General features: G+C 44.6%; 1 protein-coding gene across 5 annotated transcripts in view; it reads left to right on the forward strand.

Moving 5' to 3' along the window:
• LOC129813676 (rho GTPase-activating protein 29-like) overlaps positions 1–23213 on the forward strand; it is a 91788-nt gene extending 68575 nt beyond the window's left edge. For 3 of the 5 annotated variants that reach the window (XM_055866074.1, XM_055866077.1, XM_055866078.1), the window contains 10 exons: positions 6112–6210; positions 7104–7267; positions 11923–12111; positions 13042–13179; positions 13324–13655; positions 14094–14226; positions 16039–16500; positions 17576–17710; positions 17905–18069; positions 18235–23213. In XM_055866074.1, the coding sequence (XP_055722049.1) occupies positions 6112–6210; positions 7104–7267; positions 11923–12111; positions 13042–13179; positions 13324–13655; positions 14094–14226; positions 16039–16500; positions 17576–17710; positions 17905–18069; positions 18235–19773 (3356 nt within the window). In that variant the 3' untranslated portion in view covers positions 19774–23213. The remainder of the gene's footprint in view (positions 1–6111; positions 6211–7103; positions 7268–11922; positions 12112–13041; positions 13180–13323; positions 13656–14093; positions 14227–16038; positions 16501–17575; positions 17711–17904; positions 18070–18234) is intronic. The other 2 variants (XR_008753185.1, XM_055866075.1) reach the window with 2 other exon arrangements.
• The last annotated feature ends 454 nt before the right edge of the window (positions 23214–23667 follow it).

Here is a 23667-nt window from a genome sequence, read left to right on the forward strand (position 1 = left end):
GCTGACTATAAACAGTGTAGTTATTCCCTCCGCAAGGCAATCAAACAAGCGACATGCCGGTACAGGGACAAGGTGGAGTCGCAATTCAACGGCTCAGACACGAGACTTATGTGGCAGGGTCTACAAGAAATCACAGACTACAAAAAGAAAACCAGCCACATCACGGACACCGACGTCACGCTTCCAGACAAGCTAAACACCTTCTTTGCCCGCTTTGAGGATAATACAGTGCCACCATCGCGGCCCGCTAACAAGGACTGCCCCCCCCCTCCTTCTCCGTTGCCTACGTGAGTAAAACAATTAAACGTGTTTAACGTTGCAAGGCTGCTGGCCCAGACGGAATCCCTAGCCGCATCCTCAGAGCATGCACAGACCAGTTTACAGACATATTCAATCGCTCTCTATCCTAGTCTGCTGTCCCCACATGCTTCAAGATGGCTACCATTGTTCCTGTACTCAAGAAGGCAAAGATAACTGAACTAAATGACTATCGCCACGTAGCACTCACTTCTGTCATCATGAAGTGCTCAATCATTTCAATCATCAAGTTTGCAGTTGACACAACAGTAGTGGGATTGATTACCAACAACAACGAGCCTACAGGCAGGTGAGGGCACTGGGAGTATGGTGTCAGGAAAACAACCTCTCACTCAACGTCAACAAAACAGATGAAATGATTGTGGACTTCAGGAAACAGCAGAGGTAGCACGTCCCTATCCACATCGCCGGGACAGTAGTGGAGAAGGTGGAAAGTTTTAAGCTCCTCGGTGTCCACAACATGGATAAACTGAAATGGTTCACCCTCATAGACAGTGTGTTGAAGAAGGCGCAACAGCGCCTCAGCAACCTCAGGAGGCTGAAGAAATGTTGCTTGTCATCCAAAACCCTGACAAACTTTTACAGATGCAGAATCGAGAGCTTCCTGTCGGGATGTAATCACCGCCTGGTACGGCAACTGCTCTGCCCTCAACCGCTAGGCTCTCCAGAGGGTAGTGAGGTCTGCACAACGGATCACCGGGGCAAACTACCTGCCCTCCATGAGGACAACAACAGCCCAGGTAAAAACATGAACCAACACAACGCAACACCAGCCAAGGGAACATGACACAGCCCATCACTGGCCTTATCAGTAGGGCCCAAGAGTTTCTGCTGACCATGTGACCTCACTAGGAAAAACTCCAGGCCCTATTCATAGGTAGTGCTGAGTTTTGGCACCAAAATACAGTGTATATATAAATATCAAATATAGAAGTGCAAGGTGGCGCCGACAGAGATCATCGCTGAGTTTCGAGTCCTTAGGAAACTATGCAGTATTTTTTTTTTTTTATGTATTATTTCTTACATTGTTACCCCCAGAAAATCTTAAGTCTTATTACACACAGCTGGTAAGAACTGTTGGATATAAGAGCGACGTCAATTTACCAACATTACGACCAGGAATACGACTTTCCCGAAGCGGATCCTCTGTTCAGACCACCACCCAGGACAATGGATCTAATCCCAGAAGACGACCCAAAACAACGGCGCCGCAGAAGGGGCAGACGGAGCGACCTTCTGGTCAGGCTCCATAGACGGGCACATCGCCCAACGCTCCCCAGTAAACTACTCGCCATTGTCCAGTCCCTTGACAACAAGGTAGACGAAATTCGAGCAACGGTTGCCTTTCAGAGAGACATCAGAGATTGTAACATCCTTTGTTTCGCAGAAATATGGCTCTCTCATATGTTGTCAGACATATGTTGTCAGAATCGGTTCAGCCACCGGGCTTCTCCATGCATCACGCCGACAGAGATAACACCTCTGGGAAGAGGAAGGGCGGGGGTGTATGCTTCATGATTAACGACTCATGGTGTTATCATAACAACACACAGGAACTCAAATCCTTCTGCTCACCCGACCTAGAATTCCTTACAATCAAATGCAGACCATATTACCTTCCAAGAGAATTCTTGTCAGTTATCACAGATGTGTACATTCCCCCTCAAGCAGACACCACTGCCGGGCCTCAAGGAACTTCACTGGACTCTATGTAAACTGGAAACCATATATCCTGAGGCTGCGTTTATTGTAGCTGGGGATTTTAACAAAGCAAATTTAAGGCTACCTAAATTCTATCAGCATATTGATTGTAGTACTCGCGGGGGGTAAAACACTCAACCTCTGCTACTCTGCCTTCCGCGATGCATCCAAAGCCCTCCCCCGCCCTCCCTTCGGCCAATCCGACCACTACGCCATCTTGCTCCTACTGCTTTATAGGCAGAAACTCAAACAGGATGTACCAGTGACTAGAACCATTCAGCGCTGGTCTGACCAATCAAAATCCACGCTTCAAGATTGTTTTGATCACGCGGACTGGGATATGTTCCAGTCAGTCTCAGAGAACAACATCGACCTATACGCTGACTCGGTGAGTGAGTTTATAAGGAAGTGCATTGGAGATGTTGTACCCACTGTGACTATTATAACCTACCCTAATCAGAAACCGTAGATGGATGGCGGCATTCGTACAAAACTGAAAGCACGAACCACCTCATTTAACCATGGAAAGAGGTCTGGGAATATGGCTGACTATAAACAGTGTAGTTATTCCCTCCGCAAGGCAATCAAACAAGCGACATGCCGGTACAGGGACAAGGTGGAGTCGCAATTCAACGGCTCAGACACGAGACTTATGTGGCAGGGTCTACAAGAAATCACAGACTACAAAAAGAAAACCAGCCACATCACGGACACCGACGTCACGCTTCCAGACAAGCTAAACACCTTCTTTGCCCGCTTTGAGGATAATACAGTGCCACCATCGCGGCCCGCTAACAAGGACTGCCCCCCCCCCTCCTTCTCCGTTGCCTACGTGAGTAAAACAATTAAACGTGTTTAACGTTGCAAGGCTGCTGGCCCAGACGGAATCCCTAGCCGCATCCTCAGAGCATGCACAGACCAGTTTACAGACATATTCAATCGCTCTCTATCCTAGTCTGCTGTCCCCACATGCTTCAAGATGGCTACCATTGTTCCTGTACTCAAGAAGGCAAAGATAACTGAACTAAATGACTATCGCCACGTAGCACTCACTTCTGTCATCATGAAGTGCTCAATCATTTTAATCATCAAGTTTGCAGTTGACACAACAGTAGTGGGATTGATTACCAACAACAACGAGCCTACAGGCAGGTGAGGGCACTGGGAGTATGGTGTCAGGAAAACAACCTCTCACTCAACGTCAACAAAACAAAGGAGATGATCGTGGACTTCGGGAAACAGCAGAGGTAGCACGTCCCTATCCACATCGCCGGGACAGTAGTGGAGAAGGTGGAAAGTTTTAAGCTCCTCGGTGTCCACAACATGGATAAACTGAAATGGTTCACCCTCATAGACAGTGTGTTGAAGAAGGCGCAACAGCGCCTCAGCAACCTCAGGAGGCTGAAGAAATGTTGCTTGTCATCCAAAACCCTGACAAACTTTTACAGATGCACAATCGAGAGCATCCTGTCGGGCTGTATCACCGCCTGGTACGGCAACTGCTCTGCCCTCAACCGCAAGGCTCTCCAGAGGGTAGTGAGGTCTGCCCAATGCATCACCGGGGGCAAACTACCTGCCCTCCAGGACACCTACACCACCCGATGTCACAGGAAGGCCATAAAGATCATCAAGGACAACAACCACCCGAGCCACTGCCTGTTCACCCCGCTATCATCCAGAAGGCGAGGTCAGTACAGGTGCATCACTGCCTGTTCACCCCGCCACCATCCAGAAGGCGAGGTCAGTACAGGTGCATCAAAGCGGGGACCGAGAGACTGAAAAACAGCTTCTATCTCAAGGCCATCAGACTACTAAACAGCAATCACTAACTCAGAGAGGTTGCTGCCTTCATGGAGACCCAATCACGGGCCACTTTAATAAATGGATCACTAGTCACTTTAATGCCACTTTAATAATATCGTACATTACTCATATCACATGTATATGCTGTATTTTATACCATATATTGCACCTTGCCTATGCCGCTCGGCCATCGCTCATCCATATACTTATATGTACATATTCTCATTCACCCCTTTAGATTGGTGTGTATTAGGTAGTTGTTGTGGAATTGTTAGATTACATGTTAGATATTACTGCACTGCACAAGCAGAAGCACAAGCATTTCACTACACTAACATTAACATCTGCTAACCATGTGTATGTGACCAATAACATCTGCTAACCATATGTATGTGACCAATAACATCTGCTAACCATGTGTATGTGACCAATAACATCTGCTAACCATGTGACCAATAACATCTGTTAAATATGTGACTAATAACATCTACTAACCATGTGACCAATAACATCTGCTAACCATGTGTATGTGACCAATAACATCTGCTAACCATGTGACCAATAACATCTACTAACCATGTGTATGCAACCAATAACATCTGCTAACCATGTGACCATTAACATCTGCTAACCGTGTGACCAATAACATCTGCTAACCATGTGACCAATAACATCTGCTAACCATGTGACCATTAACATCTGCTAACCGTGTGACCAATAACACCTGCTAACCATGTGTATGTGACCAATAACATCTGCTAACCATGTGACCAATAACATCTGCTAACCATGTGACCAATAACATCTGCTAACCATGTGTATGTGACCAATAACATCTGCTAACCACGTGTATGTGACCAATAACATCTGCTAACCGTGTGACCAATAACATCTGTTAACCATGTGTATGTGACCAATAACATCTGCTAACCATGTGTATGTGACCAATAACATCTGCTAACCATGTGTATGTGACCAATAACATCTGCTAACCATGTGACCAATAACATCTGTTAACCATGTGACCAATAACATCTGCTAACCATGTGTATGTGACCAATAACATCTGCCAACCATGTGACCAATAACATCTGCTAACCATGTGACCAATAATATCTGCTAACCATGTGACCAATAATATCTGCTAACCATGTGACCAATAACATCTGTTAACCATGTGACCAATAACATCTGCTAACCATGTGACCAATAATATCTGCTAACCATGTGACCAATAATATCTGCTAACCATGTGACCAATAACATCTGTTAACCATGTGACCAATAATATCTGCTAACCATGTGACCAATAACATCTGCTAACCATATGTATGTGACCAATAACATCTGCTAACCATGTGACCAATAACATCTGCTAACCATGTGACCAATAACATCTGCTAACCATGTGACCAATAATATCTGCTAACCATGTGACCAATAACATCTGTTAACCATGTGACCAATAATATCTGCTAACCATGTGACCAATAACATCTGCTAACCATATGTATGTGACCAATAACATCTGCTAACCATGTGACCAATAACATCTGCTAACCATGTGACCAATAACATCTGCTAACCATGTGACCAATAATATCTGCTAACCATGTGACCAATAATATCTGCTAACCATGTGACCAATAACATCTGCTAACCATGTGACCAATAATATCTGCTAACCGTGTGACCAATAACATCTGCTAACCATGTGACCAATAACATCTGCTAACCATGTGACCAATAACATCTGCTAACCATGTGACCAATAACATCTGCTAACCATGTGACCAATAACATCTGCTAACCATGTGACCAATAACATCTGCTAACCATGTGACCAATAACATCTGCCAACCATGTGACCAATAACATCTGCTAACCATGTGACCAATAACATCTGCTAACCATGTGACCAATAACATCTGCTAACCATGTGACCAATAACATCTACTAACCATGTGTATGTGACCAATAACATCTGCTAACCATGTGACCAATAACATCTACTAACCATGTGTATGTGACCAATAACATCTACTAACCATGTGACCAATAACATCTGCTAACCATGTGTATGTGACCAATAACATCTGCTAACCATGTGACCAATAACATCTGCTAACCATGTGACCAATACCATCTGCTAACCATGTGTATGTGACCAATAAAATGTTATTTGATTAGATTTTTAATCTGTGTTTTCAGTGGTCTGTTAAATGAGTGGTTTGCACTATAGAGTTCCACGTATGATGTTTGAGGAAGTGTTTTACTTCCTGCTGTCAGGTGACTTTAAACGCAGACTACCCAGAACCCCCTCCACTGGCACTATGTCCTCGGCAGACGACCTCGATGAGAGACAACCACCTTCACCCTCAGACAATGGTGAGAGAGTCTGTCTAAAGAGCTGTCATTAATACAGCCAAGGCCTGAAGTTGTTCTGGACTGTTTCGGTGTGTGCGTCATCGCCGTGTCTGTGTGTATCTCTGCATGTGTGAGGACCGGTGAGCTTCAACCCTCACATATTTTTTTTTTACTCTGTGCACAGCTGTAGGGATGAGGTTGTGTTGGTTTTGGCTTGTGGCCCCAGCTAGCTAGTTCCTGTCTCTAGCCTGAACTCTCCCTGCAGGGGAATGTGTTATTTTTTGATCAACTCTTTGTTGTTCGAGGCATCAGGGGCTTCTGCTACTGTTAAAACCAACTCAATACCACTAATCCTCTGTGGGTTATTATTAATGTGGATATTACATTATAAGGATAATTAATTAATATGATTAGATCATTGGAGGTTGTTGTAATATTTCTGTGACGTTGTTCTGAATGTGTATACCAGGTATAAATTAATTGTTCATGACACAAGAATCAAGTGTTTGATTATTCACTTAATGTCCAATAAGGCTGTTCTATTACGTTGCTATAACAACAATGATTATTCATTGTAAATGTTTGGTGAAGATTAGGGAAAGTAATGTAGAGTCTCCCCCCCCACTCTCTCTCCCTCCCCTCACTCTCTCTCTCCCCTCACTCTCTCTCTCCCCCTCTCACTCCCTCCCCCTCTCTCTCTTTCTCCCACCTCTCTCTCTCCCTCCCTCCCTCCCCCTCTCTCTCCCTCTCCCTACCTCCCCTCATTCCCACACCACTCCCCCCCTCTCTCTCTCTCTCTCCCCCCTTACCCCCCCTCTCTCCCCTCACTCCCGTCCCACTCCCCCCCCCCCCCTCTCTCTATCTCCCCTCTCTCTCCCCCCCTCTCCCCCACTCGCTCCCCCTTCCCCTCCCAGGTCTGGGTGAGATGGTGACAGAGACGGCCAGTTCCCCAGGTCCGTTTCGTAACGCCCAGATGTCCAAGGCTTCTCAGACACACAAGCTGAGGAAACTCAGAGCTCCGTCTAAATGCAGGGAGTGTGACAGTCTGGTGGTGTTCCACGGAGCAGAATGTGAAGAGGTAGAAATACAAGCTCATACAAGCTCACACACACACTCACACACACACACACACACACTCACACACACACACAAGCTAACACATACTCACACAAGCTCTCTCACACACACACATCAAATGTGATCAATTTGATTATTTTAATGGACAAAAAATGTGCTTTTCATTCAAAAACAAGGACATTTCTAAGTGACCCAAAATTTTGAACGGTAGTGTATATATATATATATATATATATACATATATACAGTACCAGTCAAAAGTTTGGACACACCTACTCATTCCAAGATTTTTCTTTATTTTGACTATTTTCTACATTGTAGAATAATAGTGAAGACATCAAAACTATGAAATAACACATATGGAATCACGTAGTAACCAAAAAAGTGTTAAACAAATCAAAATCAATTTTATATTTGAGATTCTTCAAAGTAGCCACCCTTTGCCTTGATGACAGCTATGTACATTCTTGGCATTCTCTCAACCAGCTTCATGAGGTAGTCACCTGGAATGCATTTCAATGAACAGGTGTGCCATGTTAAAAGTTAATTTGTGGAATTTCTTTCCTTCTTAATGCTTTTGAGCCAATCAGTTGTGTTGTGACAAGGTAGGGGTGATATTCCGAAGATACCACTATTTGGTAAAAGACCAAGTCCATATTATTGCAAGAACAGCTCAAATAAGCAAAGAGAAATGACAGTCCATCATTTACTTTAAGACATGAAGGTCAGTCAATCCGGAAAATGTCAAGAACTTTGAAAGTGTCTTCAAGTGCAGTCGCAAAAACCATCAAGAACTATGATGAAACTGGCTCTCATGAGGACCACCACAGGAAAGGAAGACCCAGAGTTACCTTTACTGCTGAGGATAAGTTCATTAGAGTTAACTGCACCTCAGATTGCAGCCAAAATAAATGCTTCACAGAGTTCAAGTAACAGACACATCTCAACATCAACTGTTCAGAGAAGACTGTGTGAATCAGGCATTCATGGTCAAACTGCTGCAAAGAAACCACTACTAAAGGACACCAATAATAAGAAGAGACTTGCTTGGGCCAAGAAACACGAGCAATGGACATTAGACCGGTGGAAATCTGTCCTTTGTTCTGATGAGTCCAAGTTTGCGATTTTTGGTTCCAACCACTGTGTCTTTGTGAGACGCAGAGTAGGTGAACGGATGTTCTCTGCATGTGTGGTTCCCACCGTGAAGCACGGAGGAGGAGGTGTGATGGTGTGGGGGTGCTTTGCTGGTGACACTGTCTGTGATTTATTTAGAATTCAAGGCACACTTAACCAGCATGGAAGAATATAAAAGTATATAAAATATATTTTGATTTGTTTAACACTTTTTTGGTTACTGTGTTATTCCATAGTTTTGATCTCACTATTATTCTACAATGTTGAAATTAGTAAAAATAAAGAAAAACCCTTGAATGAGTAGGTGTGTCCAGACTTTTGACTGGTACTGTATATATCTCTCTCTCCCTCTCTCGCTGTTTTTCTCTCTCTCTCTCTCTCTCCCTATATCTCTGTCTCTCTCTCTGTCCCTCTTCCTCTCTCTCTCTATCTATCTATCTATCTCACTCACTCACTCACTCACTCACTCACTCACTCACTCACTCACGCAGTCATCCCCATTTCACCATAGGTGGTAGGTCAGCGACTTCACTGTTGCTCCAGCTCTCTCTGGTGATATTGATGGGACTCAGTCTCCATTGTTTTTCTCCGCCATGTTGTTATGGTCCTTCCTCCTGCATCTAGCTTCAGACACACATATCTCCAGTCGAATATCTATCCTCCAGTCGAATATCTATCCTCCAGTCTAATATCTATCCTCCAATCTAATATCTATCCTCCATATCTAATATCTATCCTCCAGTCTAATATCTATCCTCCATATCTAATATCTATCCTCCAGTCTAATATCTATCATCCAATCTAATATCTATCCTCCAGTCTAATATCTATCCTCCAATCTAATATCTATCCTCCATATCTAATATCTATCCTCCAGTCTAATATCTATCCTCCATATCTAATATCTATCCTCCAGTCTAATATCTATCATCCAATCTAATATCTATCCTCCAGTCTAATATCTATCCTCCATATCTAATATCTATCCTCCATATCTAATATCTATCCTCCAATCTAATATCTATCCTCCATATCTAATATCTATCCTCCAGTCTAATATCTATCCTCCATATCTAATATCTATCCTCCAGTCTAATATCTATCATCCAATCTAATATCTATCCTCCAGTCTAATATCTATCCTCCATATCTAATATCTATCCTCCATATCTAATATCTATCCTCCAATCTAATATCTATCCTCCAGTCTAATATCTATCCTCCAGTCTAATATCTATCCTCCAGTCTAATATCTATCCTCCAGTCTAATATCTATCCTCCAGTCTAATATCTATCCTCCAGTCTAATATCTATCCTCCAGTCTAATATCTATCCTCCAGTCTAATATCTATCCTCCAGTCTAATATCTATCCTCCAATCTAATATCTATCCTCCAGTGTAATATCTATCCTCCAGTGTAATATCTATCCTCCAATCTAATATCTATCCTCCAGTCTAATATCTATCCTCCAGTCTAATATCTATCCCCAGTCTAATATCTATCCTCCAGCCTTGGTTTCTCTAATGATTGCCTCGCCTGGTTCACCAACTACTTCTCTGATAGAGTTCAGTGTGTCAAATCGGAGGGCCTGTTGTCCGGGCCTCTGGCAGTCTCTATGGGGGTGCCACAGGGTTCAATTCTTGGACCGACTCTCTTCTCTGTTTACATCAATGATGTCGCTCTTGCTGCTGGTGATTCTCTGATCCACCTCTACGCAGACGACACTATTCTGTATACTTCTGGCCCTTCTTTTGACACTGTGTTAACAACCCTCCAGGCGAGCTTCAATGCCATACAACTCTCCTTCCGTGGCCTCCAACTGCTCTTAAATACAAGTAAAACCAAATGCATGCTCTTCAACCGATCGCTGCCTGCTCCTGCCCGCCTGTCCAACATCACTACTTTGGACGGCTCTGACTTAGAATATGTGGACAACTACAAATACCTAGGTGTCTGGTTAGACTGTAAACTCTCCTTCCAGACCCACATCAAACATCTCCAATCCAAAGTCAAATCTAGAATTGGCTTCCTATTCCGCAACAAAGCATCCTTTACTCATGCTGCCAAACATACCCTTGTAAAACTGACCATCCTACCAATCCTCGACTTCGGTGATGTCATTTACAAAATAGCCTCCAAAACCCTACTCAATAAATTGGATGCAGTCTATCACAGTGCCATCCGTTTTGTCACCAAAGCCCCATATACTACCCACCACTGCGACCTGTACACTCTCGTTGGCTGGCCCTCGCTTCATACTCATCGCCAAACCCACTGGTTCCAGGTCATCTACAAGACCCTGCTAGGTAAAGTCCCCCCTTATCTCAGCTCGCTGGTCACCATAGCAGCACCTACCTGTAGCATGCGCTCCAGCAGGTATATCTCTCTAGTCACCCCCAAAACCAATTCTTCCTTTGGACGCCTCTCCTTCCAGTTCTCTGCTGCCAATGACTGGAACGAACTACAAAAATCTCTGAAACTGGAAACACCTATCTCCCTCACTAGCTTTAAGCACCAGCTGTCAGAGCAGCTCATAGATTACTGCACCTGTACATAACCCATCTACAATTTAGCCCAAACAACTACCTCTTTACCTACTGTATTTATTTATTAATTTATTTTGCTCCTTTGCACCCCATTATTTATGTCTCTACTTTGCACTTTCTTCCAATGCAAACCAACCATTCCAGTGTTTTTTTTTAGTTTTTATCTTACTTGCTGTGTTGTACTCACTTCGCCTCCATGGCCTTTTTATATTTTTATTTATTTATACATATATCTGTTTGCCTTCACCCCCCTTATCTCACCTCACTTGCTCACATTGTATATAGACTTATTTTTTTTTCCACTGTATTATTGACTATATGTTTGTTTTTACTCCATGTGTAACTATGTGTTGTTGTATGTGTCGAACTGCTTTGCTTTATCTTGGCCAGGTCGCAATTGTAAATGAGAATGTGTTCTCAATTTGCCTACCTGGTTAAATAAAGGTTAAATAAAAAAATAAAATAAATAAAATATCTATCCTCCAGTCTAATATCTATCCTCCAGTTTAATATCTATCCCCAGTCTAATATCTATCCTCCAGTCTAATATCTATCCTCCAATCTAATATCTATCCTCCAGTCTAATATCTATCCTCCAATCTAATATCTATCCTCCAGTCTAATATCTATCCTCCAATCTAATATCTATCCTCCAGTCTAATATCTATCCTCCAGTCTAATATCTATCCTCCAATCTAATATCTATCCTCCAGTTTAATATCTATCCTCCAGTCTAATACCTATCCTCCATATCTAATATCTATCCTCCAGTCTAATATCTATCCTCCAATCTAATATCTATCCTCCAGTTTAATATCTATCCTCCAGTCTAATACCTATCCTCCATATCTAATATCTATCCTCCAGTTTAATATCTATCCTCCAGTCTAATACCTATCCTCCATATCTAATATCTATCCTCCAGTCTAATATCTATCCTCCAGTCTAAGTGTGTTTCTCTGTCTCCTGTCTCAGTGCTCCCTGGCGTGTCATAAGAAGTGTCTGGAAACTCTGGCCATCCAGTGTGGTCATAAGAAGCTGCAGGGAAGACTACATCTGTTTGGGATAGACTTTACCCAGGCAGCTAAGAACAGCCCAGACGGGATCCCCTTCATCATCAGGAAGTGTACCTCTGAGATCGAGATCAGAGCACTCAACCTCAAGGTAAAAGCAATGCTGTTATAAAGCCAAGGCATATTGTATAACCATAACAAGTGACATGTATATATATACAGTCGCCACTATAATTATTGGCACCCTTGATAAAGATACTGAGCTGTATTGTACGCTCAAAAAACATTTAATTATTTTATGCTAATACAGTTGCTTCGAGAAAGAGATAGGGGTGGAAATGATTGGATCCCCTGTTTTCAATGCTCCAGCACCCTCCCCTTGCGAGGATAACGACACTGAGAATTTTTCAACAACAAAAAAATGAGATTGGAGAACATATTGGGAGGGAATTTAGACCCGTTCCTCTATACATAATCTTTACAGATCCTTGATATCCTTCATCTGTTCTTATGGACTGGCCCTCTTCAATTCAAACCACAGGTTTTCAATGGGGTTCAAGTCCAGAGACTGAGATGGCCATTGTAAAATGTTGATTTTGTGGTCAACCATTTCTTTGTGCATGTTGACATGTGCTTGGGGTTATTGTCTTGCTGGAAGAGCCACTTACGGCCAAATTTCATCCTCCTGGCAGAGTCAACCAGGTTTTGGGTAGCAAACTAAATGCTAGGCTAGTAGTATGGGGAAATATTGTCTTGACACTCTTCTTCCAGGGGAGATGAAGTTTATACATTGACTGGCTGGGCTGTGGGACAGTGGATTCCAATGGAACTGTTAACAGGTATTGCTCGTGGAATGTGGGTGATTGTGGTGCTATAACTGTAAAAAGAGATTTAACTTGTTCATATACACTCCCATTTAAATGATTTGCCATTCTCATAGTCTCAGTCCAAAGCCATTCTCATCATCTCTAATGTGCAATACATTAGTGCAATAATTTAAGCTAATGGGCTGTGTTTGTCCGGGGGTATATGTCAGGGCTGTGATGTTGATGATCTGGTGTATTGTGTGTTCTTTGTCCAGGGAATCTACCGTGTGAACGGGGCTAAGTCTCGTGTGGAGAAGCTGTGTCAGGCGTTTGAGAACGGCAAAGACCTGGTAGAACTCTCCGACCTCTCACCCCACGACATCGCCAACGTCCTCAAACTCTACCTGAGACAGGTGGGACACTGTCCACTTTCTGTTTTTCTCTCAATTCAAATGGTGATAAAGAGCACTGCTAGATCATTCTTATGTAATAATGTACAACACATTTCCCAAAGATATTGATTGATTACTTTATTGATTTTTAAAAATCTTCTGTAGTTACCAGAGCCGCTGATCCTGTACCGTTACTATAATGACTTCATCGGATTGGCCAAGGAGAGCCAGAGGGTGATCATAGAGGAGAAGGCTGCAGCCAGGGCCCTCCAGGACCAGGGACGGCCAGGAGGAGAACAACCCCGACCAGGAGACACCCAGCCTGGGGTAGAAGGAGAGCAGCCTCCCCTGACAACCAGCCAACCTGGAGGAGGAGAGCTGCCCAAACAGCCCAGTATCAAACTCAACAGAGTCATCTTTAAGATTAGAGACCTGTTACGACAGCTTCCTCCTGCACACTACAGGACACTACGCTTCCTCACTGCACACCTACATAGGTAAAGAGATGGGTGGAAACGCAGGCACACACACGCACACACACACACACACATACAGACACACAGACACACACACACACACACACACACACACACACACACACACACACACACACACACACACACACACACACACACACACACCTCCCTCTCCACCCCCCCTCTTCCTCACCCCCTCACTTCCCCTCCACACACCCCACCCCCTCACCTCCCTCTCCACCTCCCCCCCACACACCCCACCTCCTCACCTCCCTCTCCACCCCTCTTCCTCACCCCCTCACCTCCCCTCCACACACCCCACCTCCTCACCTCCCTCTCCACCCCCCCTCTTCCTCACCCCCTCACCTCCCTCTCCACCCCCCCCTCTTCCTCACCCCTCTCCTCCCTCTCCACCCCCCCACACACCCCATTGTTTATGTTATTTATCTCTTCCCCTAGGGTGACGGAGCAGGCAGAGGAGAACAAGATGACAGCCAGTAATCTGGGCATTATCTTTGGCCCTACGCTGGTAAAACCCCGACAGACTGACGCAGAGGTCTCCCTGTCTTCTCTGGTCGACTACCCCTACCAGGTGAGTTCCTGTTAACCCTAACCCTACCAGGTGAGTTCCTGTTAACCCTAACCCTACCAGGTGAGTTCTTCTTAACCCTAACCCTACCAGGTGAATTCCTACAGGTATGTACCTGTAGACTACCCCGAACCCTACCAGGTATATATACCTGTAGACTACCCCTAACCCTACCTGGTATATACCTGTAGACTACCCCTAACCCTACCAGGTATATACCTGTAGACTACCCCTAACCCTACCAGGTATATATACCTGTAGACTACCCCTAACCCTACCAGGTATATATACCTGTAGACTACCCCTAACCCTACCAGGTATATACCTGTAGACTACCCCTAACCCTACCAGGTATATATACCTGTAGACTACCCCTAACCCTACCAGGTATATATACCTATACCTGTAGACTACCCCTAACCCTACCAGGTATATATACCTATACCTGTAGACTACCCCTAACCCTATCAGGTATGTACCTGTAGACTACCCCTAACCCTACCAGGTATATATACCTGTAGACTACCCCTAACCCTACCAGGTATATATACCTGTAGACTACCCCTAACCCTACCAGGTATATACCTCTAGACTACCCCTAACCCTACCAGGTATATACCTCTAGACTACCCCTAACCCTACCAGGTATATACCTGTAGACTACCCCTAACCCTACCAGGTATATATACCTGTAGACTACCCCTAACCCTACCAGGTATATACCTGTAGACTACCCCTAACCCTACCAGGTATATACCTGTAGACTACCTCTAACCCTACCAGGTATGTACCTGTAGACTACCCTAACCCTACCAGGTATATATACCTGTAGACTACCCCTAACCCTACCAGGTATATACCTCTAGACTACCCCTAACCCTACCAGGTATATACCTGTAGACTACCCCTAACCCTACCAGGTATATATACCTGTAGACTACCCCTACCCCTAACAGGTATATATACCTGTAGACTACCCCTAACCCTACCAGGTATATATACCTGTAGACTACCCCTAACCCTACCTGGTATATACCTGTAGACTACCCCTAACCCTACCAGGTATATGTACCTGTAGACTACCCCTAACCCTACCAGGTATATATACCTATACCTGTAGACTACCCCTAACCCTACCAGGTATATATACCTATACCTGTAGACTACCCCTAACCCTACCAGGTATATACCTGTAGACTACCCCTAACCCTACCAGGTATGTACCTGTAGACTACCCTAACCCTACCAGGTATATATACCTGTAGACTACCCCTAACCCTACCAGGTATATACCTCTAGACTACCCCTAACCCTACCAGGTATATACCTGTAGACTACCCCTAACCCTACCAGGTATATATACCTGTAGACTACCCCTACCCCTAACAGGTATATATACCTGTAGACTACCCCTAACCCTACCAGGTATATATACCTGTAGACTACCCCTAACCCTACCTGGTATATACCTGTAGACTACCCCTAACCCTACCAGGTATATATACCTGTAGACTACCCCTAACCCTACCTGGTATATACCTGTAGACTACCCCTAACCCTACCTGGTATATACCTGTAGACTACCCCTAACCCTACCAGGTATATGTACCTGTAGACTACCCCTAACCCTACCAGGTATATATACCTATACCTGTAGACTACCCCTAACCCTACCAGGTATATATACCTATACCTGTAGACTACCCCTAACCCTACCAGGTATATGTACAGTATAACAGTGTTGCCTGTGAAAGAACTTGAAAACATCGTTTTATCCCCTTTATTGACTGTTGTCATTTCTCTCCTCCCTCCCAGGCTCTGATGGTGGAGCTGCTGGTACGTCACTTCCAGGTGATCTTTGACTTATCCAGCCCCCCCTCCTCCTACCCCCCCACCACCACCACCACCACGGTGGGCCAGACCTCCTCCTCCTCCTCCTACCCCCCCACCACCACCGCCACGGTGGGTCAGACCTCCTCCTCCTCCTACCCCCCCACCACCAACTCCACGGTGGGCCAGACCTCCTCCTCCTACCCTCCCACCACCACCTCCACGGTGGGCCAGACCTCCTCCTCCTACCCCCCCACCACCAACTCCACGGTGGGCCAGACCTCCTCCTCCTACCCCCCCACCACCACCGCCACGGTGGGCCAGACCTCCTCCTCCTACCCCCCCACCACCACCGCCACGGTGGGCCAGACCTCCCCCCGACTCACCCCTCAGGAGAAGGAGCAGAGACTCAGCCTCCAATCCACCTCCCTGCTCGACATCAAGGAGGTGAGGAGGTCCAAGTGTCTTGAATGATTCAACCGTTTATGCAAAGGGGCGGAGGTGAACTCTAAAGTCTCAGCAGCAGTTGGGGGGAGGGATAAGGGTTCATTAGGATCAGAACTTTTTATTAAACCAATCAAAGCATAGGTGGCAATTGTATGAGGTTGTATGAGGTTGTATGAGGTTGTATGAGGTTGTATGAGGGTGTATGAGGTTGTATGAGGGTGTATGAGGTTGCATGAGGTTGCATGAGGTTGCATGAGGTTGCATGAGGTTGCATGAGGTTGCATGAGGGTGTATGAGGTTGCATGATGTCGTATGAGGTTGCATGAGGTTGCATGAGGTTGTATGAGTGTCTATGAGGTTGCATGAGGTTGCATGAGGTTGTATGAGGGTGTATGAGGTTGTATGAGTGTCTATGAGGGTGTATGAGGTTGCATGAGGTTGCATGAGGTTGCATGAGGTTGCATGAGGTTGTATGAGGTTGCATGAGGTTGCATGAGGTTGCATGAGGTTGCATGAGGTTGCATGAGGTTGCATGAGGGTGTATGAGGTTGTATGAGTGTCTATGAGGGTGTATGAGGGTGTATGAGGTTGCATGAGGTTGCATGAGGTTGCATGAGGTTGCATGAGGGTGTATGAGGGTGTATGAGGTTGTATGAGTGTCTATGAGGGTGTATGAGGTTGCATGAGGTTGCATGAGGTTGCATGAGGTTGCATGAGGTTGCATGAGGTTGCATGAGGTTGCATGATGTTGCATGATGTTGTATGATGTTGTATGAGGTTGCATGAGGTTGCATGAGGTTGCATGAGGTTGCATGAGGTTGCATGAGGTTGCATGAGGGTGTATGAGTGTGTATGAGGTTGTATGATGTTGCATGAGGTTGTATGATGTTGCATGATGTTGCATGAGGGTGCATGAGGGTGTATGAGGGTGCATGAGGTTGCATGAGGTTGTATGAGGTTGCATGAGGTTGCATGAGGTTGCATGAGGGTGTATGTAAAGATTGGCCACCTTGGTAAGAATCAATTGACTGTTTAGCTTTGTTGGCGTTCTTTGACGTTCCTAACCGTCTCCAAGCAGAATGCCAAAGTCTACAAGAGGCACTCGTCAGTCATCCAGTCCTCTCAAACCCTGGATGACGTGAGAGAGGTGAAGACAGACAGGAGAGAGTTAACAGCCGGCTCCTCCTCCTCTGCTGCTGGCTCTGCTTCGGTTAGTTGGTTTGTTTCTGAGTGAGAGAGTGAAATAGTGAGAGAGTGATTAAGTTAGTTATGAAAAGTATTTGACAAGGACAATGCACATAAATGTACTTTTCAGGTTCAACATCAATGCTAAAATGTCAGAGTTAGGAGTTAGCAACAAAACACTTTTTTTTTTTTTTTTTTTTTTTTCATTTTGTCCCGTAGGTCCAGAGATCTACCCTGGTGTTTGGCCGTCCCAGCCTCAACCTCTCCTCCTTTACCTCCTCCTCTACGGCCCCGAAGGTCCAGCTCCGGCCCCAGCGCGCTAGAATCCTGTCTCGACCAATCAGCATGCCCCTGGAGCGCTTGCCCCTCCCCACCCCCTCACAGGTCACCACCTATCACTTTAACTGCTGTTGTATTCGTTGTACATATTGTAATTGTCTTGTGATTGTTTTTGAACGTTGTGTACTATTATTTTTTTTAACTACGGCTGTAAGTATGATGAACCTATTTCCCTTCATGGGGATTAAATATAGTCATCTCATCTCTCAGGTGGTCGACAGAAACAGCCGTAACAACCACGCTGCCGCCATGTTGGATTCCGCCGATAACACCATCGTGGAGTCAGCCGAGCCGGAGAAGCAGAAGGAGACGGAGAAGCCTCGGATTGGTGAGGGGTCGAGGGTCAGTACCTATTACATCGACACCCAGCAGGCCGTGCAGCGGAGGCCCTGGGACAGGAAGTACAAACACTACGACGTCACGCCACGCACCGCCATGATCATGGCTAACTTACCGCCGGCCGGTACTAGCCCTGGCCCAAAACCGGGGAAACAGCCGACGATGCCGACACAACTGTCCGTATCTGGGCCAACCAGCTCTGCTCTCCCATCCAGTAGTAGTTTCAGCACTATATTCCCTGACTACCCATACACAGTGTCGTTGAAGGCTGGCCAGATGTCCAGAAGAGACAGAGAGGAGACTAAGGATAGGCCTAACGCTGCTGCTGAAGGGGGTGGGGAGACAAGAACATCTACCAACTCCCCCATAAAGTTCAGACAACCAAGGATTCTGCAGCCTCCACCCGGAACCTTCTACAAGCCTTCTGGTTATTCAGGCACCAGAGGCTGGCCGTCATTAAGTACCTCTGGGACCACTAGCCTCACCAAAATGTCCCCAACTTCTTCTACTGTTAAAACCTCTTCTCCTACTGTTAAAACTTCTTCCCCAACTTCGTCTACTGTTAAAACATTTTCTCCTACTGTTAAAACCTCTTCCCCGACTTCTTCTACTGTTAAAACCTCTTCCCCGACTTCTTCTACTGTTAAAACCTCTTCCCCCACTTCTCCTACTGTTAAAACCTCTTCTCCTACTGTTAAAACCTCTTCCCCGACTTATTCTACTGTTAAAACCTCTTCCCCTACTTCTCCTACTGTTAAAACTTCTTCTTCTACTGTTAAAACCTCTTCCCCGACTTCTTCTACTGTTAAAACCTCTTCCCCAACTTCTTCTACTGTTAGAACCTCTTCCCCGACTTCTTCTACTGTTAAAACCTCTTCCCCGACTTCTCCTACTGTTAAAACTTCTTCCCCGACTTCTCCTACTGTTAAAACCTCTTCCCCGACTTCTTCTACTGTTAAAACCTCTTCCCCGACTTCTTCTACTGTTAAAACCTCTTCCCTGACTTCTTCTACTGTTAAAACCTCTTCCCCAACTCCTCCTACTGTTAAAACCTTCCCAACCTCCCCTACTGTTACTGCTCCTCTCCTCCTCTCTTCCTCCCATTCCTCCAGCATTACTTTCTCCTCTTCTCCTATGGTTACCACCACCAGCCCATCCCCTATTACCACCTACACTCTTCAAACCTCAAACCTCCCCACACACACCCTACAGGACTCTGTGGACAGCTCTGTTAGTGTTGACCCTGAAGTCACGACCTCCGCTGACCTTTCCCCCCGCCAGTCCCCTCCCCCCAGCAGCCCAGAGGACCCCAGCCTCGCCAGCGAGGTCCTCCCGCTGCAACAAAGACTGAGACCCAGACCCGGCGCTCGCCTGCAGGAGTTAGAACACAGAGAGGCCCACTTTGTCTGAAACCTTAAAAGTAGACTTCGGTAGTCTTGATATCATCACACACACAGACAGGGCCACTTCCTGCTTACAAAAAACAACAACATTGGCCAAGACTACTGGTGTCCCGTGTGGCTCAGTTGGTAGAGCATGGCGCTTGCAACGCCAGGGTTGTGGGTTCAATTCCCACGGGGGGACCAGGGTTCAATTCCCACGGGGGGACCAGGATGAATATGTATGAACTTTCCAATTTGTAAGTCGCTCTGGATAAGAGCGTCTGCTAAATGACTTAAATGTAAATGTAAATGTGTCTTTAAGAATAGGGAGGGCATCACTTGGGAACAACCATCGGTGGAAGTATTGGGAGAATGTTGATGTTGATGTCTGTAAGCAGGAAGGAACATCAACAACAACACTGCTATGAGGATTTCTTCCTTATGTGGGCGTAGCTCAAGGGATAGAGCCAATTGCTATGAGGATTTCTTCCTTATGTGGGCGTAGCTCAAGGGATAGAGCCAATTGCTATGAGGATTTCTTCCTTATGTGGGCGTAGCTCAAGGGATAGAGCCAATTGCTATGAGGATTTCTTCCTTATGTGGGCGTAGCTCAAGGGATAGAGCCAACTGCTATGAGGATTTCTTCCTTATGTGGGCGTAGCTCAAGGGATATAGCCAATTGCTATGAGGATTTCTTCCTTATGTGGGCGTAGCTCAAGGGATATAGCCAACTGCTATGAGGATTTCTTCCTTATGTGGGCGTAGCTCAAGGGATAGAGCCAATTGCTATGAGGATTTCTTCCTTATGTGGGCGTAGCTCAAGGGACAGAGCCAATTGCTATGAGGATTTCTTCCTTATGTGGGCGTAGCTCAAGGGACAGAGCCAATTGCTATGAGGATTTCTTCCTTATGTGGGCGTAGCTCAAGGGATAGAGCCAATTGCTATGAGGATTTCTTCCTTATGTGGGCGTAGCTCAAGGGATAGAGCCAATTGCTATGAGGATTTCTTCCTTATGTGGGCGTAGCTCAAGGGATAGAGCCAATTGCTATGAGGATTTCTTCCTTATGTGGGCGTAGCTCAAGGGATATAGCCAATTGCTATGAGGATTTCTTCCTTATGTGGGCGTAGCTCAAGGGATATAGCCAACTGCTATGAGGATTTCTTCCTTATGTGGGCGTAGCTCAAGGGATATAGCCAATTGCTATGAGGATTTCTTCCTTATGTGGGCGTAGCTCAAGGGATAGAGCCAATTGCTATGAGGATTTCTTCCTTATGTGGGCGTAGCTCAAGGGACAGAGCCAATTGCTATGAGGATTTCTTCCTTATGTGGGCGTAGCTCAAGGGATAGAGCCAATTGCTATGAGGATTTCTTCCTTATGTGGGCGTAGCTCAAGGGACAGAGCCAATTGCGAAGAACCAATCGTGGAACTGTTGTGATATTTTTTGGAGAATGTTGCTCTTGATGTCTGTAAGCAGGAAGTTGTCCCCACTGTGTATGATGATGTCATATTGCTGTCTACCTTTGAAGCCAGAAATCTTTTGTGTGTGTGTGTGTACAGTGTGTACAGTGTGTGTCTGTGTGTGTGTACAGTCTGTGTCTGTGTGTGTGTCTTTAAATACGTTCTACAGTGTATCTCTGTACCATATTGTATATTGGGAAAAAGTACTATTATATTGACGCCAAGACAAGATGTGTGAAAGGAACACAGTGAAAGTGTTACATTACACGTGTTTAATATATTCGATGTTACAGTCCTTACAAACAGAAGCATGATCTGTGAACGGTCGCTCTCTAGACATTCGGAACAAGCCTTTAGACTGGCATTCAATCTATTGCAGATACGGAATTTCCAGATAGCAAATTGACAAATTTTTATATCAAAAGTTAATTGTCATGTGTAACTGTCCATTTCTGTGTGTAAGTGTCAGCTCCCTCCATTTATTTGCTGCTATGCAAATAAAATGCACTTCTCAAACCGCTCTCTAGAAACCCACTATCTGCAATTAATTGAATCCTGTGTAAGTTAGTGTGTGATGTCCTGATCAACACTGCCCGTTACATCTGATGTCCTGGTCAACACTGCCCGTTACATCTGATGTCCTGGTCAACACTCCCCGTTACATCTGATGTCCTGGTCAACACTCCCGTTACATCTCATGTCCTGGTCAATACTGCCTGTTTTTGTTACAAAGATTCTACCTGCCATTACTGTCAGGTCATCAATAGATTATATCTGCCATTACTGCCATGTCATCAATAGATTCTATCTGCCATTACTGCCAGGTCATCAATAGATTCTATCTGCCATTACTGCCAGGTCATCAATAGATTCTACCTGCCATTACTGCCATGTCATCAATAGATTCTACCTGCAATTACTGCCATGTCATCAATAGATTCTACCTGCCATTACTGCCATGTCATCAATAGATTCTACCTGCCATTACTGCCAGGTCATCAATAGATTCTATCTGCCATTACTGCCATGCCATCAATAGATTCTATCTGCCATTACTGCCAGGTCATCAATAGATTCTACCTGCCATTACTGCCATGTCATCAATAGATTCTACCTGCCATGTCATCAATATATTCTACCTGCCATTACTGCCATGTCATCAATATATTCTACCTGCAATTACTGCCAGGTCATCAATAGATTCTATCTGCTATTACTGCCATGTCATCAATAGATTCTACCTGCCATTACTGCCATGTCATCAATAGATTCTACCTGCCATTACTGCCATGTCATCAATAGATTCTACCTGCCATTACTGCCACGTCATCAATAGATTCTATCTGCCATTACTGCCAGGTCATCAATAGATTCTACCTGCCATTACTGCCATGTCTTCAATAGATTCTACCTGCCATTACTGCCATGTCATCAATAGATTCTACCTGCCATTACTGCCAGGTCATCACAAACTGGAACAAACTGGGAGTTCCAAAATTGAACTGGAATGAAGTTACTCTTCTCAAATATGTCATCGCATCAAGTCCTTGTCGTAATGTTACAGAGAAGCATTTTATTTGTTTTGTTGGGAGTTAAATACATGTATTATATGTTAGTTTTTACTTATACATTTATACAGTACATGAAATGTTCTCATTTGTTCCTGTATTGTAATGTGATTTGATTCTAGCCACGTTAAGCACTTACTTAATTCAGGTCCAATGTTTTTACATGTTTTCCAAACGTTTAAAAATGTATGTCATCGCAATACTTTCCACAGAGAAGGGATGGAAGCATTTTATTATAAAGTGAGAAAAAAAAGTTTCAACATTTAAAAAAATATATATAATTCCCCCATAGTCCTATTCGGATTATCATTATCTAAATCTTATGTATCTATTTCCAGTTTATATATGTGACATTGAAACTGCAAGTTTTTGTTTCAGTAAAGACAAAAGACAAAATGCAAAACATGTCTTGCATCTAATTAAAGTATAGTTGACAGTTTGAGTGTTGACATTTATTTTGTTATTAGCAAATGTCCAAATAACTAATGTTCAATACATTAGTATATACAGTACCAGTCTATATATATATATATATAGTGTATATGATTGTTCCCTTTGCCATAGTGCACGTTCCAACATACAGGTGATTATGTACTGCCTGTTAAGCCCTTATCACCTTCCTAAAGCCTAAATACTTATGTCACCTGTCCTTTCCAAAGTCTTACATGACTCAACAGAACCACTCAGGTCAGGTAGCTATATGACTCAACAGAACCACTCAGGTCAGGTAGCTATATGACTCAACAGAACCACTCAGGTCAGGTAGCTATATGACTCAACAGAACCACTCAGGTCAGGTAGCTACAGTCGTATGAAAAGATTTGGGCACCCCTGACAATTTCCATGATTTCCATTGATAAATAATTGGGTGTTTGGATCAGCAATTTAATTTT

Source organism: Salvelinus fontinalis, chromosome 17, assembly GCF_029448725.1.
Source record: "Salvelinus fontinalis isolate EN_2023a chromosome 17, ASM2944872v1, whole genome shotgun sequence".
NCBI lineage: Eukaryota > Metazoa > Chordata > Actinopteri > Salmoniformes > Salmonidae > Salvelinus > Salvelinus fontinalis.